The 19570-nt window shown below is 39.3% G+C and overlaps 1 protein-coding gene and 1 long non-coding RNA gene across 2 annotated transcripts in view; one reads left to right on the top strand and one right to left on the bottom strand.

Moving 5' to 3' along the window:
- The window catches only part of LOC112541039 (uncharacterized), a 105410-nt gene extending 87278 nt beyond the window's left edge, over positions 1 to 18132 (bottom strand). The window contains exon 1 of the long non-coding RNA XR_003085073.2: positions 17994 to 18132. This is a non-coding gene — a long non-coding RNA (uncharacterized LOC112541039). The remainder of the gene's footprint in view (positions 1 to 17993) is intronic.
- Positions 18133 to 18548: 416 nt separating this feature from the next.
- Positions 18549 to 19570, top strand: part of PPM1H (protein phosphatase, Mg2+/Mn2+ dependent 1H) — an 81983-nt gene continuing 80961 nt past the window's right edge. The window contains exon 1 of the mRNA XM_088141776.1: positions 18549 to 18903. Within this exon, the coding sequence (XP_087997902.1) occupies positions 18668 to 18903 (236 nt within the window). The 5' untranslated portion in view covers positions 18549 to 18667. The remainder of the gene's footprint in view (positions 18904 to 19570) is intronic.

Genomic DNA, 19570 nt, shown 5'->3' with positions numbered 1-19570 from the left:
GAGGAAGAATTGCATGATGAAGGACGAGGCAGTTTCATGTTCTCTTCCCAAGACTGTTACTGCATAAGTACTTTGTTCATTAGCTGTACAGTACAGTAATCTTTATTTGGTCAATAACTAGCAAAATTGAAAAATATACAATAGAAAAGTACAGGTAGTCCCTGAGTTAAGAACACCCAGTTTACAGATGACCCATATTTAAGAACGGAACCTATTGTAGCAAAATTTGAATTAAATACACAATGACTCGAGTTAAATAAGCAATGGTTCGAGTTAATTACACAATACTACCTGTACAGTATTACACAATAATACTGTTTCGGCTTACATACAAATTCGACTTAAGGTCAGACCTTGGGAACAGAACTTGTTCTTAAACTGGGGACTACCTGTAAAATCAAATAGGTGATACAATAAGAACATAACAAGAAGTCTCATTAGTCTAATTCTTTCTTGGGAAGTGGGTGCTCTGACCAGGCTGGCTTTGCCTCATATGCTAATTATATACCTTCCTAGAGAAAATTCTATTTATTTTTTTAAAATAAAATTTATTTATTTATATTCTACCTTTTGTAACAGAAACTCAAGGTGGAATACATATCCACCTCCACCTATTTCCCTCACAATCATCACCCTATGAGGTACATTGGGCTAATAGAGAGTGACTGACCTAAAGTCACCTGTGAGTTTTCACAGCTGAGGGTACACCAGAACTTGAGTCTCCCCCCTCTTGGACCAACACCTTCGCCACTACCCCACACTGCATCTCAGCAAAGATATGGCCAGAGAAATGTATGCCCGATCCGCTATTGTAACACACTGCTAAGAATGACTGGAACATTCAGACAGCCCTATGCTACCATAGATGTTATATTACATTGGACAAATTATCCTGGATTCTAATCTGTTTCTAAACTCAAAAGTAGCTGGTTCTTACTAGTTGGGAAACCATTAGGGACAGCAAGAGCAGTAAGATAATTGAGGAAATTTTTTAAAAACCTTAAGGTGGCAGTGGAAAATCAACATCTACACCGTGTGGGTGTGGGTATCACAATTTTTTAAAGAATGTCTGGTTCTTTCTCAATGCACTTCTTGTTTAGCATTATTGTTCAATAGTACTGGGCTAGCCAGTCATAGGAAAAGCTGAAAAAATCTGTTTGCCCTAGGGAAACTTGAATTATGTTGCAGTTCTAATAATTAATCTGTTTAAATTAGTTTTGATACCTACTGAGAACTTGTAGACTTATGGTGAAAAGCAGTTGTTAATGATTAACCAAACCAGCAACAAGATATTTTAAAAAGATAAAAAATTAAATTAGGATATGTTGTTTTTGAATTTTTTTCTTTTTCTCTGCTATTAAAGTTGCTTTTTGGTATCAGCATTCAAACCACATTCGAATTGTTTAATATGATTGTTACGCATGTGGATGTGTGACTTTCACAAAATACGTTTCTGCTTTATATAAGAGACTTTTTCAATACGATGGATAGAAAAATTAACTAAAAAGTCTTATATCTTTATAAGTTAATCTATGAATTTTGAATCTACTCTGTATTTTTTGCCATATGAGGATTTTCTCTTCCAACTCTGAAAGGAATATAAGAAGATACCATAAGATTTCATTTTTTTCTGTAATTGAATATAGGTTTATATTTTAACATTTATATTTTATGTAAGTTTTGTCAGCTTTTCCTGTGAGGATTTCTGAGTTTATCTTGGCTCCTAGTGTTTCCATTCTTGTTTGATCTTTCTTTAAGATAGTTAGGTACGTATTTAGACAAATGGAGCTGTTAATAATTTGCACACATTCTTCTCTCAATGAAAATTAGCATGAAATCAATGCTTTTTACAGATCATCCCCTAATCAAATGGGATATAGCTAAATGAGAAGGGCAATCTTCTTTTCTTCAAAATGTTCCAGTGTTGGCGGCTCTGAGGAATCAAGTACTCTTCTGGGCGTCCTCCAGTAGAATAGAAATAATGACAGAGAAGCATCTAGGTTTCTTTCAAATTCTGGTTACGAAAATAAAACAAAATAGAATCCTTCAGGAATTGTGGGGAGATAGTTTAGATCAGTTTAAGGGCTGTTAAATAGCCCTGAGTCTGGAGCATGACTGAAGACTGGGAGAGCTTTGGGCCTCACAAAAGCATTATCCCATTCAAGTGTTCCTATGACTCCTGGGATGTTTTCTCAGAACTACTCCTATTGCAGCCTTAATCATAACATAAGTAACTCCTCTTAAATTACTTAGAGGAGAAAGTAGTCTTTATTTTTTCAAATTACTCCTTTCCCATTTTAGAAGGGAATCTATCTTTTTTTCTATATTTAAATATATAGTGCCTGGTTCAGATTACATATTCTACAGCTATTTTCTTGACAGGTCAAACTGCAGGAAGCAGGCTTAACATTATATTAAACTTTTCATTATGGAGCCATTCAAAACTTCTTGCTCCATGGATTAAGCCAGTTTTGCAGCTGATAATTACTAGAACAAATGGGATGTTCTCAATAATAACCATTTTTGTTGCATTTAATAATTATGTGTTGACGTATTACACAGTGAAGATTACAGTGGAGAAAAAGATAGCATATTTTGAGGACAGTGTTATTAAAAGTAGACTGAAACCATCATTTTATTTTTTAAGGATAAATTACGAAGAATCTAATTCTGTGCTATTGATCTGTCAAAAGTCTTTTTATTTTCAAGCAGAAAGGAAGTTAAAAATACAACTTGCAGGAATTATCAGGCTTATTGGGTATTTATAAATATGAAAGGACATGATACAAAGAACTGTGGTCAATAGCTGATCATCTACTGTAACAATGCCCATGTGGTTTCCTTTCAGATGTGCTGGGACTGTAACTCCCACATTCTAGAGATCTGGAAGAACAGTTTGAGAAGGCTGGTCTATGAGATCAGACTATCATATATAATGGTCTTTAGCATTAGAGTTCAATCCAAATTAAGGGAAGTGGCATTCTATAAAGTACCTGATTAATACTCTTAACTTTCACATTTGACCTTGTCTTTTGTACGTGAAGTCAAAATTGAAATAATAATAATTTTAATCATAATATCTAAAGAAACAGTGGACCACCTAGTTAGCTGCTGCAAGAAGATCACACAGACTGACTACAAACAACGAAATGACAAAGTAGCAACAATGGTACACTGGAATATCTGCAAGTAATACCATTTCCTTGCAAGCAAAAACTGGTGGGACCACAAAACAGAGAAAGTAATAGAAAATAAAGAAGCTAAAGTGCTCTTGGACTTTAGAATTCAAACAGACAAGCACCTGCCACATAACACCCCAGACTTAACAACTGATAATAAGACAGACAAAAAAGTCTGGATAGTGGACACTGCAATAGCTGGGGACAGCAGAATAGAAGAGAAAGAACTGGAGAAAATCACAAGATATAAAGACCTGCAAATAGAAATAGAATGACTGTGGCAAAAGAAAGCAAAGGTAGTACCAATAGTAATAGGTGTCTTGGATGCAATCCCAAAACATCTGGAGTACCACTTGAAGACCATTGGCGTTGACAAAATCACCACCAGTTAATTGCAAAAGGGAGCTTTACTTGGAACAGCTTACATCCTGCACTGATACCTTTAACACTATCAAATATGTGCCTATCCCAGGTACTTGGGAAGGATTTGATAAGTGGATAAAAATGCAAAATCCAGTCTAAAAATTTGGCTGACTCTGCAACCAACAACAAGAAGAACAGCCAGTTGCAAAAGGCAGCTTTACTTGGAACGATACCTTTAATACCATCAAACAACAGCAGCTGCCTATTCCAGCTCCTTGGGGAGGACTTGATAGGTGGATAAAAATGCCAAATCCAATCTAAACATCTGGCTGACTGTGCAACCAACAATAAAAATAAAAATGTATTACATTTGTATGCCACCCAACTCTCAATGACTCTGGGCAGCTCACAACAATCAAAGAAATTACAATAAAATCAATAAAACGTAAAAGATAAAAGATGGCAAGTGCGATGAAGTGAGGGGTCTCACTCTCCCTCACCAAAGGCCTGGGTGAAGAGCCAGGTCTTCACATCTCTTCTAAACTTTGGCAGAGTGGGAGCCATCTGGATCTTGGGGGGAACCTCATTCCAAAATTAATAGTAGTAATAATAATCATGGGGATGATCTGAGATTTCTGTTAAGCCATTTTTATTTTAATACAATAGGCTTTTGCTGATGTCCTCAAGTGCTACAAACCATGTAGCAGAGTTCAACTTGGTATGCTGTGAATTATAGACTACTTGACATAAAAATCTATTCTGGGCAGTGGAAAATAAATTGGAAGAGCAAGTTCTAGATTTCCATGAAACCTCTTGAATATGTGAATGCAATGCAAAGTGGCTAATACAAATTGGAACACAGTGAAAAACATTATCAGTGATTTTTTTTTCCAGCTAAAAGTGCAGGCATTGCATATAATTTGCTCACTGAATGATATAAAGACTGTTCCCATTGATAAACTTCAACCAAGAATGCATTTTTCAGCTTCAATTATCTGGACTGGAACCATTTATGTTTTATACTTATGGAATCTGGTAATTAAATTAAATGTCTAAACAAAACTCCTCCTCCCCATTTTTAACCTATTGCTTGCTTGAAATGATGAATTAAATTACTCTGCACTTTTTAGTTGTGAAACTACATTACGGGTGAAGAAATTACCTTTTGGTTTTGTTCTCCATTCAGATACCGCTATTCTTATCTTGCAACCAGAATATCTTTCACTAAAGTTTCCGTCCTGGAAATTTCTTTGGCTTTTAAATATCTTCCTAAACTGAATCAAGGGAGTATTATCTGGCAATGGCATCTCATACATTCAGCCTCTTGAAATCTAGGTTTCGAGTTTTGCTTTAGCCAATAGAAACATGCTTTTTGTTTGGGTCAGCAGGAGTCTACATATGGTTTGTTTATATGGTTGTCCCAGAGGTCATGATCATGAAACTGAGCAAACTCAGGGAGGCAGTGAAGGACAGGAAGGCCTGAGCAATATGGTTCATGGGGTCACGAAGAGTCGGACATGACTTAATGACTGAACAACCCAGAGGTCAAGCAGTTGGTTGGTACTGGTATTCAGCCATCCCAGACTATGAAAACTTCATAAAGCCAGAAAGGAGGCAGAAGACAAGCATGGACCATCTATTGCAAAGTGGAGTCTAAGTGGAGAAGGCCATGCAAATTCTCCATCCTCAGAACCCTTCCCAAAGGGAACTCAGAACTTGGTCAGTGACTGGCTTCAAAAAAGGGCAGAATTTAGGGTGCTGTTTATGACCTGTTTTGGGAGTGAAATATATGAAACACTATAAGCTCCTCCAGCAAAGCAAATACATTAGCTTCCTCAGCTCTCCCTTCTTCGAAGCCAGACCAGTACTTTTGCAGTGAGCCAAGCCCCCATCTCATAGGAGGCTGTTCTGGCTCTGGCTCTTTTAGTTTCTTTAGATACAAATTTAAGGTACTCCCCCCCCCTTTTTAAGCTGATTATTCTGCATGCTCATAAGGTGGTGGCATCTATTTTATCATACCCAGGCCTACAACTTGCATTGATCAGATTTTCTGTGCTTTAAAATTCAAGCTTAATTTAAAATTTAATATGATACGTTCCCTTTCTATACTTGATACATATTTTTCTTTAGTAATTGAAATACATTTTACTAGTCTGTAAAATCTTTATACTGTACATAAAAGAAAGGCCCACAGAAATAGATATTTTGAATAAAAAAATCAAAAATAAGATGAACAGCTAGCAGGGCTGGTATTTGACTATATATATGTAATTACTATGAAAGATTTTTATAGACTGAAATAGCCTATCTCCTATGAACCCTCTTTTCTGTCCATTTCAAAATGGAATAAAATTGGAAAAGGGTTTCTAGAGTTATTTTTTCCCCTCGGTATGCTCTCAGAGATAAACAGGCTTCTAATATATTCACCCTGCAAGTTGTCAGTCCACAAATTGCTACTCTGTTATAGAATAAAGTCAGCATCCCCAGGATGGTAGTAAAAATTGACAAGTTAAATGCCTTTTAGGGTTATAAGAATTTCAGCAACTCAACAATTTCCCATTATATCCCATTTATCCCCTGATACACTAGTTCCCACAACATGGCAGACTGGATGATCTTCAATCAACCCCATGCAAGATTGAGCATGTTGTAGGCTAAATTTAACACTTTTGAAACATTAGTTTACTGGGTCAATTAATCCTTTTTTAGATATTCCTATAAAGTACCTCCTGGTAGCTTATGGAGAGCTTTGGGGGAGAATTGAGATGTTCCCAATATTTGTTGTTGCTATTAATATTTATTATTTTTATATCATGGATGTTTTATCTATCCCTTCATTTTTATATTTGTATCATCAGTGTTCTAGTTGATATAATTGTATTTACATCTTGGTTTGGGATGTATGAATTAGCCACATTTTTCATTGGAATGTAAACGACACAAAATGTTCCTCCATCACTATGGACAAGATACAGTATATCTGACAGTTCTTCCAATTTCTTGTGTGAAAAATAAACACCTACTAAACTGTAGAGAAATAGAGCTGTTGTACTAATGACGTATATTCTTATAAGATAGGGTAAAAATAACATTATGTTTATTTTACAACCTCATATATTTTTATTGTGCTTTCTTTAAAAAAAACCCCTGTATCCTTTACTGATATAAACTGCTATTAATTTACTTGTGGGGAGCCAGTTTTACACTAGAGAATTAAGTTCTGTCCAGAAATGTTTCAAGGAATCTTGCGTAATGCTTCAAACTATGGTGGCAGAAAAGTACTATCATTGGGGATGGAACTGAATGAATCCAATTTTTGAAGAACAGCTATAGAATAGAATATAACAAGGGCCCCCAACCTTCGTGAGCCTGCAATATAGGTGGAAGTTTGAGAGCATTTTGTGATCACACAAAATAGTTCCCATTGTGGGTAGAATCAGTTAAAATCCCAGATGACAGAGTGATCAAACTAAGAAAAAAACCTAAAGGTGATTCTAAAACCTAAGGCAGAGAGAGGCTCTGAGTTACAAAGGCCAAATTAGACATAAATATTTTATATTATGTGTTATACAATTAACACATTACTGACACTTGATGGTCAGATTATCTTTGTAAAAGTATATTCTGCCTCAGGACATCTCATAAATGCATACACACACTTCTCATATCCTAGAACTTCCAAACTTCCAAACTGTCCGCTCTTCACTGAACACTGCAGAACAGCTTTCCACAGCTTGGTGCCCTCCAATTATATTGGATTTCAGCACCTACAATTTCTAGTATTTCATTATAGCCATTATAACCAACACACCTACAGGCCACCAGATTGGGGAAGACTGCCACGGAGAAGTAATACCTTTAACTAACATTCCTGCACCATTCCCCCTGCCCCCACGATTCTGAGAAATATACTTCTGAGAACTGACCAAACTCAGAGTTTTTAATAGGGATGAGTTAAAAGTATGGAGACCATTTTACTTGTATTAATCTGAATCAAAAGAGGAGGGAGATACAAAAGGAAATTACTTTGCTTTTTTTTTTTTTGCATTACGTAGGAACAGGAGCTAGTTCATAACTATGGGCAATAAAAAATAAGTGATATAGGACACTAGATTTGCCCTTACAGAACATCCATCTACTTTTTAAAGTACTCTGAGTATAGGAGGGAAGATGTGAGACAGCGCAGGATGACAACGCAATTGTGGATTTTGGCAGGCAGGCACCATGCCATGGCCCTGTTCCCAGACCTGCATTTGAAAGATAGAAAAATGTAGAACAATTTATATATTTTTAATCTTTGTGGCAGTTGTTCTTCTGTATGTGGCACCAGATCCTGAAGTTTGTCTACTTATAACGTATTCTATAATATCATGTCAAAAGATGTCATGAAAAGGCAAATTGTGGTGATGTACATGAAGGAAGACTGTTAATTTTAACTCCTTGGTAATGATAGAAAATTATTCCATGCAATGCCAGTATAAAATGTGGGTTTTGTGCAAATAAAATCTATCCATAATTTTGGTAAAATAAGGATGGATTTTGTAACACAAATACCGTAACACAATACATTCAAATGTCACATCAGTTCTTGTCTTCAGATTAAATATTTGGAAATGCTAGTGTAGATTTTACAAAGGAGCTATATCCAGTAAGCTGTTTTTTATGGCTGCAAGCTTTATTTAGGACTTTCTATAAATAAGCATCTGCAGCAGACAGATAAACCATTTAAAAACATGGTAAGGCAATCATCTAGTTTTGCTATTGTTAAGCCACACAGTATACACAAAATAGCTTTTGTAGCAGCAAAACCTGATGACTTAGACTTTCATATTTGTTTAAATTGATGACAGAGAACTCACAAATATACTCATCCAAAATTCAACTGTATCTATATTTTAAAGCATATCTTATTTTAATATTAAGATGCACTCAGCATCTACGTTACTATATCTGATTTTCTGCCACACCAGAGCTTAATATTATTTTCTAGACAATTGTTTGTTTCCTTTCTTTTCTGCTATCTTTGCAGGATCATGGTCAGTGATAATCACAACTAATAAGATGATTCAAAAGAGAGTTTTTCATGCTTATCTTTTCAGTTAACTATTTGTGTACAGAAGACAAATGTGTAGAATACCCATTCTTACCCCAAATATGTTCCCTATTAGAAGCAATGGAAAGGGTGGCTGGGGAATTCTTGAAGTCCACACATTTTTAAGTTGCCAAGTTTCAAAAACACCTATATGATGGCATCTTTGTAGCCTATATGCTACACTCTCTCAATATTTGCAAGCTATAAGAACCTGTATAGTACAGTACACATCCTCCAGTCTGCAGTACTGTAGTGAGCAGCTCTGATGCCAGACTATAGGCACCAAGTCCTTTTACAACTGCACTATATAATAAGACCTATGGATCTCATGCTGTCGTGCTGTGTCTGGCAACTAAACTGACTGACGTGTCAGCTGCAGTGCATCCAAAATCATTTTGAAAAAGATGATGAAGGTCTTTTAATTAGCCATGATGAAGGTGTACAGAAATTGTGATGGCCTGTTTTCTCATTGCTGGAGACTCTTACTTGACCACACCTCCTGGCTCTCAAGCTTCAGCTGCTGTGGCATGCTGTCCATTGGTTTTTAGAAAGGAAAGCTGGCTTAAAGGCTTCACAACCACTCAAAGTTTGCACACACTGCTTTTTTTTTATGCTGCCCAGCTGAAGGGAAAACACTGACTGTTTCATGTGTTTCCTGTTTGTTCTCTGTATTTTGAAGTCTGTAGGAATGAAAGCAGTGCCTTTCTTCAAAACTGTTAGGAGGGACTGTGGAATGGAAGTGTTGCAGTGTGAAAGTCCCCCAAATAAACCTTGCAACACTGCCAAAGGTCCTTCAGAAAGCCACAATTAACTAACAGAGATTCAGTAGCACAAGTATAATAGCACAATTGATATCCTAACTGCGAACAGACCTGCCTGCATAACTGCCCCCAAAATGAATTAATTAATGAAGCAGAGAAATATTATTACTCATACTTGACATAGACTTGTTTTGTCACAAACATGAAAAAAGTTGAATCCATGGCAGTCTCATTCCAGAGTGTTCTGGTCCATTCTAAATAGGTTGGAGGATTACTCTGTCTTTAGCCAATAAAGTCCGAGGTGTATTTCAAACATAATTACCAAAATAGAGGGTATTTTTTTTAATACAATTATATTGTTTTTGTTTTTACACACATAAAAATGCTATATCAAAGAATGAGAGATGGAATCAAATTGTCAACATAGTGTATTCACAATTAAGCAGACTTTCCTTTGATGATGTTAAAATTTACAGAAATATTCTATACTTTCTCACTTTGAGCATATGGCAGTTTTTCCATTAACTATTTTTGTTACATTTTTCCTTTTTTCTAGCAAGACATCATTGTGATAAATGTAACAGAGAAGTGTGTGCATCTTAAGGGTTTAGATTTAACATTTTGAACTGAAATGTGCTTTTTCTTATGTTGCAGGTCTTTACAAATAATACTTTCATCTGCTTCTGCATGTTTGCTTCTTCTCATCACATTTGCTAAAGATAAATCTGTATGCTATGTTCTTAAAAATATTTTTTAAAATGTAGGCGAGGATGGAACATGCTTCCAGGATGTACTGTAGCACTTGATTTGAAATCATAGCCAAGGAACTTGGATTATTCTTTTTTCCCATCACAAAAAAGATAAATTAAGTACATGATAAGTTTTTGAAATTTATGTTAAGTGTTTCTTGGTGGCGTATCCTTTAAAAAGGATAGAAGGAGACATAATGTGACCTATTTCAGCATGTTTGATTGTAAGCCTTCAGTTTGTTATATTGCAGTGAGCTATTTAATGTTTATTTTATCTTTTACTCTTCTGAACATAGGCTTTATGTCATAAAATAAAGCATTGAGGCTGTTGGGCATAAAAGCTAAAAAAAAGATGCTGGAAACAAATTGTGTTTTAATTATAACATGAAGCATAGCTTTTTAAATGTAGTTTTAGCACTACAAGACCTCCAGTTTAAGCTTTCAAACTCACATAATAGTTACTGTGGAATATATATGGGAGGGCATTCAGAACCCACTAGCTTTTTAAAGACACAATTTAATACATTTTGTTGCTTCTTGGCAGCAAGATATATTGTGTATTTTGCTTGCATATTTTTCTACCAATATATACGTGAATTAAAACTGTCTTGCTCCAGTTTGAAATGCAACTGCTATTCATTTCAGTTTTATGAATATGAATATGACTAGTGAAGTTTCCCCCCCAATAAGGAAGTATGGCTTTCTTAATAGGATAACAGTAGCATTTTTTAAAAAAAAATCTTGCCATAACTTGATCGCTTGGCTTCTTCCAGTTAAACACACATTTTATAGTCTCCATGAGTAAGTCTGACTGTGTTCAGCGGAGCTCACAACTAATTGTACAAAAGGATGCAGCCTTGGCTTAGCTTTTATGCCACTCAATGTATGTATGCTTGATTATATATTGCTATACACCCCCTACTTCAGTTACTGTATTTATAAAAATCTTGTCCTGCTTTTCCCTGATAATCAGACTCAAAGCTATGAAAAAATTCCATGCTGCTTTCCTAGGTTCAGTTTTCTGTGAGGAACTAATAATTGACGTTATATGGCACATTACTTCTCAGTAAATATGCACATTGGACAGTAAGTAAATCAAATGGGGGGGGCAGTGGTGGTGAACGAACTAAGCATCAACAGAGTAATGGGAAGTGACATCTCTGTCTCCTCTGTATGATACCATGGATGGATTGTGATACAGTAGTACCTCGGGTCACGAACGCTTCTGTTCACGAACAATTCGGGTCACGAACAGCTCCGTTCGCAAAATTTTGCTTCCGTTCGCGAACGCCGGATTGGGTGACAAACAGGATCCGTGGCCATTTTCCCTCCCGTGACATGTGGTCGTGGCTTCCTGTAGGGAGGGGGACTCTCCCTCCAAGCAATAACCACCTCCCCACCCGCCTTCCTGCCCTCCACGCCAGAAGTCGTGTCGAGCAAGGTTAGCGTTCTCTCTCTTCGTACTATACTTTGTGTCATATTTTTGTGGTTTTAAAAATATATATATATATGGTTCAGAACGGATTAACCGTAATTACATTGAACCTTATGGGAAAATTTGATTCGGGTTGCAACCAAAATCGGTTGGCAACCAAATTCGTAGGGGTCAGGACGGATTAACCGTATTTACATTGAACCTTATGGGAAAATTTGATTCGGGTCGCGACCAATTTGGGTTGCGACCAGAGTCACGGAATGAATTAAGTTCATGACCCGAGGTACCTCTGTATTTCTGGCTTGGCAAACCTAATCCCCAGACAAGCCATCTCTCTTCAGAAGAGGCCCAACTACATGCCTTTTTAATTCCCCAGTTATACAAGTCTGAGCACACTTCCAAAAAAGCCAGAGCCCTGAACCCAAAAGTCTGATATAAACTTCGCTTTGCTTCTAGTAGTATAAGAATACAGAACATATCAATTTCACTCTGACCATTAATTCGAAGAGTTTTAAAAATAACTTCTGAGGTATTAACTATCATGATATTGCTTGTAGCTGCCTAAAATACAGAGTACTTCCATGGCATCTGCTATGGATTTTACAATAAAAAATGATAACAAATGGTTGTAGCGCAGGATTCTCTGTGATCAGTATGTTTCATAATATGTCTAGTTTATACCTTCTAGATTAAAATGCAGGTTATGTTAAGAACCCTGGATATAATTAAAAACAAAACAGAAAGCAGCAACAACATTCTTTGAAGGAATTCATATATATGTGAGGAGACAGAGATATGCAAACAAAACTAAGATGGACTCTAAAGTGCCTGAAAAATGATTTTTGGAAATCTAGTCCCTGGTCAAGAGTATTACAAATTTTAAAAAATGTTCATCAAAATATTTCATTGTTGTTATAATAAAATTTATGTAATCACAGAATTAGTCTTCAGGCAACAAACGTTTTTCAAACTTGGCAACTTTAAGATGTGTGGACTTCAACTCCCAGGTTGGTGGGGAATTCTGGGAGTTGAAGTCCACACATCTTAAAGTTGCCAAGTTTGAAAAACACTAGTTTAGAAGAACTGTAATACAGTATATTGGAACATATTTAGTGATTGAATTTTATATTACACCATTTACAGAAGCAAATGTTGGGTAAATGTTTTTTAATTTGTCATGCCCATGGCAAAGAAAATTACAAAAGTGTTACCATTTGCAACCTCTGTACCTAACATATTCCTGAAAAATGTAGGCATAATGGATATAAATCTCGCAAGTTATTTTCAATCCTTTTTCTTTTACAGAGTTCTTTATTCTTGCAGAAGGAAAAGGACGACATACCCACAAGCTGCAGTATGCCACATCTTATAAAACAGTCCATGACAGGTTTGTTTGAAGAGGGAGGAATCCTGCAGCCTCTAAACAAAACCACAAAAAATTGTCTCTTTCCTACTACGTGATTCTCACAGAGCTGTAAGTGCTCCTTTACTTAAGAACAAGCTTGCTACCTTAAGACTCTACTTTCTCTCCAAAGGAGGTTGAGGAAAGACAACACTTGCCCACCTCTGTATCACCCAACAAGATTTGTTATAGTCCTAGTTGCCATCAGCCAGGAAATATTAGAGAGAATAGAAAGGAAAGGCCACACGATAATCACTCTTCAGAGACCATCCCAAAGGCTCTAGGAGAGCTTTGTCTACTTATAGGTTCCACAGTTATGGCCATTTTTGTTTCTCTAAACAACATCCAATTTAAACTTGATAAGCTTATTCAAGCTCGAACAACACTGTCACTAGTAGTTGCCATGTCACAACATCTAACGATGCAAAGTCCTCTACTAAAAATCAATCTGAAGGTATAGCTAGAATACTTCAAAACCGGGCTCTGTTGTCTATCCATTTAAATAGCCTGTTTCCTAGGAATCTTACACTTAGAAAGCAGTAATATATCTGCTAAGCAAACTCTTAAACTGTCATCCCAGGCACATAAATCTGGATGCATATCACTTTTAGCCCAGTTTTCTAGGGTTTACAAGAATCTGTCTTCTTTTTCATAAGCCATATAATGTACAGAAAATGTTTAGGATGGCATAAACTCTTCAACAGAAATGCAGTATTTTCCCTTCAAGAATTTTTAAAGACACCCCAGTCCAACCTGTGATTCAGCTACACTCTCCTCACTTGTTTAAGGCTACAGCCTCCTGCCAAGAGCAGAGGATGATTACTACAGAAACCATCTGCTTCAGTGCAGAAAGAATGCAACCATCCTTCTCTCTCCCCCAATGATTCATTTTATGCTCAGTTAATAGATCTTCAGAACAGACTCCAAATTTTAAAACAACCAGCCTCCCCACTGACATCTCTTATCTCTCAGCCGGACCTAACTGACAACAACTTAGAAAAGAGTGTAACTTCCCAACTTACCTGTTCAATGCAGTTCCAAGAGGGAGAAATTATCCCTGTAGGCTCAGACCTACAGCAGGACCCAAGAATTTGAGCAGTAAATTCCTCAAAGGCAAGATTTTCTCTCACCTCTGATATTGACTCTGATTTGGATTCTGATATACAAACTAATTTGTTGAATAATGATGAACTGTCACCCCACATATTTGGAAGGAAGCTATTAGCTCAGAGATTTTGCTCTAGTTTCTACTTCAGTAAAAGAAAAGGCTGACAACAACCTATTCCTTTCTAATCAATCTCCTACACACCCACTGTCACCCTCAGAATTAGACAAAGCTGCTAATCATTAAATCATGAGGAAGGGTTCATCAAATACTCAGAAGCTGCTTATAGATGATCCAGAAGAAAGGGAACCTTCAACCTCAAGAGCTATGTTACAAAGATGGAAGCAGGCTAGGGTATCCCAAACAGAATACACCATGCCAGAAAGGTCACTGAGAGAGCCAGAATCCTTCTCTTGTATCTCCTATATACAGGGTTCTCCTCAGAGCCATATAGAGGACTGACATGAGGTCCATCTGAACAAAGTTGGTTTCCAAATACCTGCCAGGATAATGTGATATGTAAAACCTTGAGGGATTGTCCACTGAGGTTCTATTGCAAACAACATGCATTTACATCAGTTATGTAATTACACAAATAATGTAAAGTTGGCTTAAATGGATATTTGGATTTAATCCAACTAGTTCTGGATCTTTGCAACAGCATAACATCAGCAAGTTTCAACAGCTGAATTGTTTTCTTTCTGGCTCTGCTATGGTTTATTTGAACTGGAGAAAAGCTTATTGTTCTTGGCAGTGCTGCAGGTCTGCTTAGTTCTTGGATAGCCTGTTTTCTGACCGGTAGCATCTGTTGCTTTACCTGCTTCCTGGCTCCTGGACCAAAGGCAACCTTCCCTCTCTTATATTTTCAGTCTCCTGTTTCAAATATCTCTTCCTCTCCCCATTTCGTGCCTTCTTACTTTAGGGCTATTGGAAAAATGTCTGGTTGCAAAAATGTTGACAAGCTAGTCTTTTACCATTGTAGTTTATAAGGGCTATTAAATGCAGCATAGGAAAGATGGCTTGATGGCTGTCAGCCATACTGGGTAGACCAGAAGGAAACACACCCAGATAAGCTAATTTCACTTTATTGTAAAGCTACATTAATAGAAGCTTGCAAAACTGAAAGTACAATTCCCCTACCATCACCTTTACAGCCCAATAACTTAGGGGGTCTCTCCTGAGCCTCTTGCTGCGCCTACTATGTAGCCGTGGGTTATGTTCCCTCTTATCTACTAAGAAGTGTTGGCACATTTTTACTTCCCATTCAGTGCATTTATCTGGATATACCCAAGCATTCTGAGAAGTTTTTAAGAGTGGGATCTGTAAAGTCATTGTAATGGTATGTGGGAATGTTGGGAGACTGGGCAAAGAGATGTCGCCTAGGGGATGGTCAAATAAGAGGAAGCATAGTCCATAGCTGCATAGTGAGAGGAGTAAGAGGCTCAGGAATGGATTGGATAAGAGAGACAGAAACAACCAGGGGAGAAGGTCCCATAAGTAACCCAGCCCCAAGCTATGAAAGGCTTTAAGGTGACTACCAGAACCTTGAATTGCACCTGGAAGCATGCTGGTAGCCATCAGAGTTTGCGGAGCAGTAGTGTCACATGTACCAAATAACAGGTACCATTAACGGCCCATGCCACCACATTCTGTATCAGCTGAAGTTTCTGAATGTTCTTCAAGGGCAGCCCCATGTAGAGTACGTTGCACTAGTCCAGTCAGGAGATTACTGGGGCCTCCTGGTCAAGGAACAGGTGCAACTGACACACAACCAGAAGCTGCACAAAGGTCCTCCTAGCCATGGCTGCCACCTGCTCCTCAAGCAGGAGCTGTGGGTCCAGGAATATCCAGGTTGTGCACCCATTTTGTCTCAGGCAGTGCAACCCCATTGGATAGCACTAGGAAACACTGTCCTTAATCAGCAGCCTTACATTCTCATTAAAGATATCTGCCAAGAGATAGTTGCTATGATCTATACAAGAGAAGAACTACAGAATCTGTAAAACTTTTCGCAATAGGCAACTTTGCCAACCACTGTACTTCATTTTTATCAGCCTTTACCCCTTCTATATCATTCATCATCTAACAGCTCAGAGTGGATGAAGTTGTACTAATATTATGTCTGCCATTAAAATGGCATCAAAGAACTTTTCTAGTAGCACACATCTGTTCTGTGAAACTGATGGGAATAAATTACCAGATAACAATAATTGGGTTACAGCAGCAGCATCTGCTCACAGTTGCTCTTTGATACAGAACAGCTCTTAAGTGTGAGTGGAGGTAGAGGTGGCAAATTCACAACAGGGTTGAAGGGTTGGAATAGGGTTGGAATAGTAGCTTATTGCAAACAGAATGAGTGAGCAGTGTGATATGGCTGCAAAAAAAAAAAAAGCAATTTTAGGCTGCAGCAATAGAAGCATAATATCCAAATGACATTCCACTATTTGTTATTGGCTAGATTCTAACTCAATATTGTGTCCACATCTGAGCACCACAGAAGGATTTAGACAATCTGGAATAGATTAAGAGATGGGCAATGACTGGGTCTGAAAACCAGGTTCCATGAAAAGAAATTGAAGGAATTGGAAATGTTTCGTCATTATAGATTAAACACTCCTCAGGTTTCTGATAGGATATCACACAGAAGAATGTCAGACCTGTTTTTGATTTTCCGAAAGGGAGATGAGGAATAATAGATTTAAACTATTACAAGGTAGGTTATGATGGAACATTTGAAAAAAGCTTCCTTGAATTAAGAGCAATCTGACAATGGAATTACCCAGACAACTGGCAGGCATCTGTTCATCGGATGTGTTCAAAGCAGAAGCCATTAGCCACCAGTTAAGGCACTCCTTAATTTGTGTTCTTACACTGAGCAGAAGACCAAACCCCATGACTGCATACCCTTTTTCAGCTTCCTGATTCTAGGACTCAAGAAGATGAGGCCTCAGCAATAAGAACAAGCATCCAGTGTGTAATGCTTGTTGCATACTCTTTATTTCCCTAAAGCTTTAGCACTTTAGAAACTGGAACAGTTCTGATCTAGCTTGTACAGTATTTAGAATTCACACTTTTTCCCTCTCTCATCAGCTAGGCCTCATTATCAGCCTTGAAAGATTCCGGTAAGCTGTGGGTTAACTACTTATTTTCCGCTTAAATTTTTATAATAAAATCATACTTTGCATTTTCCCATATCCAAAGCATGTTTTTCTTTCCTGTATAGCTCTAAAATAGAGGCTTGATAGAGCTTCTCTTTGCAGACTTCCCAGCATGTTTTCAAGATTTTCATCCTTCATCAAGTTTTGTGCTGAGTTGCTGGGCAGGTGCATCTTTCACTGGGTTGAGGACAGTGCCTGGTTTTCTGGGGCAGTCAAATACTGCACTCCAAGAGTGGGCCCAAACTTGGGATTGTGGCTTTTACAGGGTAAAACAGGCGCTTTATACATCTACAGTGCTTCATTCTGCCTCTTTAAAAAATACTGTATGTTTATATGTACTGTAAACCAACTTGGTATTCATATATGCTGAAAGAGAGGCCAACGACAGGCCTATAAATATAATAAAAAGGGCAGCCCAGGAGCTAACATAACAGAGGCAAGTCAGTAGCTAAACAAATGCTCTGTGTGCAAACAAACCCCAAAGCACCTTGCACTGAATGGATCAGGCCCCAGTACACGTAACCCCGGAGAGCCAGGCTGCTGTTCAGGAGCCAATACTGAACTGCACAGACAAATACTCTTGTTAATAAAGCCCGTTTAATGAAAAACTCATACGGAATTTACCAAGGAAGAGACAGAGAAAAAAAGAGCATTGGTTAAAAACAAGGAGCTTTTTAAAAAATACCCCCAACGTGAAAACTGCCCTGCTCCTTAAAATACTCCAGTCTTGGGCTGCAACCTACACTCACCTGGCAGGGACTGACTCCCGTTCAATTTAAGCGGGCGCACTTCCAAGCCGAGGTAGAAATGCGTGGCAACTGCCCTACTCAGGGAGGACTCGTATGGAGTCACCGTTCGCCCGTAAGCAAATTCCTCCGTGGTTCTTCCTTCTGCCTCCCCGCCCCCTCGGCTTTCCCTACGCTGCCGGCAGCTCCGACGCGAGGCGACGCCCGCTGCCCAGAGCGAGGTGAGGTGAGCCGCCGCAGCAAGACCTCCGGGCTGCACCGCACTGGCTGCGAGCGCGCTGCCGCAGCCGAAGGAGCAGGAAGTTCCCGCGGCCGACGGAGCCCGGGCAGGCTGTCGTCACGTGACGCAGCGCATGGAGCCGCGTAAGCCGCTCCGCTTGGGTCGAGTTCGGTGATCGGCGCCCGTTGCGAGAGAGGCAAGCGAGGTGGCCGCCACGGCCGTCATGCTCGCGCCCCGGCAGCTGCTCGCCTTCCTTGCTCCCTGGCTCGGCGGCGGCGGCGGCTCCCGCGGGTGATTTCCTCGCTCCCGTTCCATGCAGCCCTTCCACAGCGGAAGCGTTTCTGCTCCAGGGACGACGGTAGCAGCGTGAGACCCGCCGTGCCGTAGCCTTGCGCGCCTGCCCGCTTTGGATGGTGCTTCTCCTGGCCCGGCGGGTGCCGCGGGCGGCAGGACTAATATGCTCACTCGGGTGAAGTCTGCCGTGGCCAATTTGATGGGAGGCATCATGGCTGGCAGCTCGGGCTCGGAGCACGGCGGCGGCTTGGATTTGCCTCTCCGCTTTCCCTACGGCAGACCCGAGTTCCTGGGGCTCTCTCAGGACGAGGTCGAGTGCTCCGCCGACCACATCGCCCGCCCCATCCTCATCCTCAACAAGGAGACCAAGCGCTTGCCCTGGACCACGGGATACGCCGAGTGAGTACCCGCTGGGGGTGGGGTGGGGGCGCCTGGGGAGGCAGAGGCGCCCCCCGGGCCCTCGCCTTGCCACGGCAGGCTTTAGGGGAGGCGCCCGGTGCGCGTCTTCTTCCTGGCAGCCAGGACGCTGCAGCAGGAGACGGGGAAGAGGCGACGGCCCGGTCACCGGCTTGGTGGGAAGAGGGCTGGGAGAAAAGGGGGGCGGGGCGCTAGTTTTCTGAACTAAGGGCAATGCTTAACTTTTCAAATGAGAAGTGCTCGGGCTGGCTTGGAAAGAAATCCTTTACCCTGCAAGGTTTCCCCTGAAAAAGATCTAGGAAAACCTGCTTAATAGCAAGCCCCACATAATAGATATCAGGCAGGTTCAGTGGAAACTTCCTCCCCCATAAAGTCTTTCGGTAGCTTTTATGTCTTTGTTTTTCCATCATTTTTTTCGTGAATGAATGTAAAGTTTGCATAGCTGGGAGCATCAGTCGCTGCAGTGTGCTTCTGGTTTTGATTCATCCTTACTTTGAAGCAAGTCTTGCAACCTTGACATCCAGTTCTGTACATATACTTGCATGGAAGCAAGCCCCATTCTTAAATTCTTAAGAAGCATACATCATACTTTGCATTAAAGTGCTTACTTTTGGCATGTGCTGGATAGCCTGTTTTTGCACATGTGTAC

Source organism: Python bivittatus, unplaced genomic scaffold, assembly GCF_059951505.1.
Source record: "Python bivittatus isolate LINGU-HERP-01145 unplaced genomic scaffold, Pbiv_v1 ctg000330_np1212, whole genome shotgun sequence".
Lineage (NCBI taxonomy): Eukaryota > Metazoa > Chordata > Lepidosauria > Squamata > Pythonidae > Python > Python bivittatus.
Note: the sequence above shows the minus strand (reverse complement) of the source record. Positions and strands in the feature narration are given on the sequence as shown.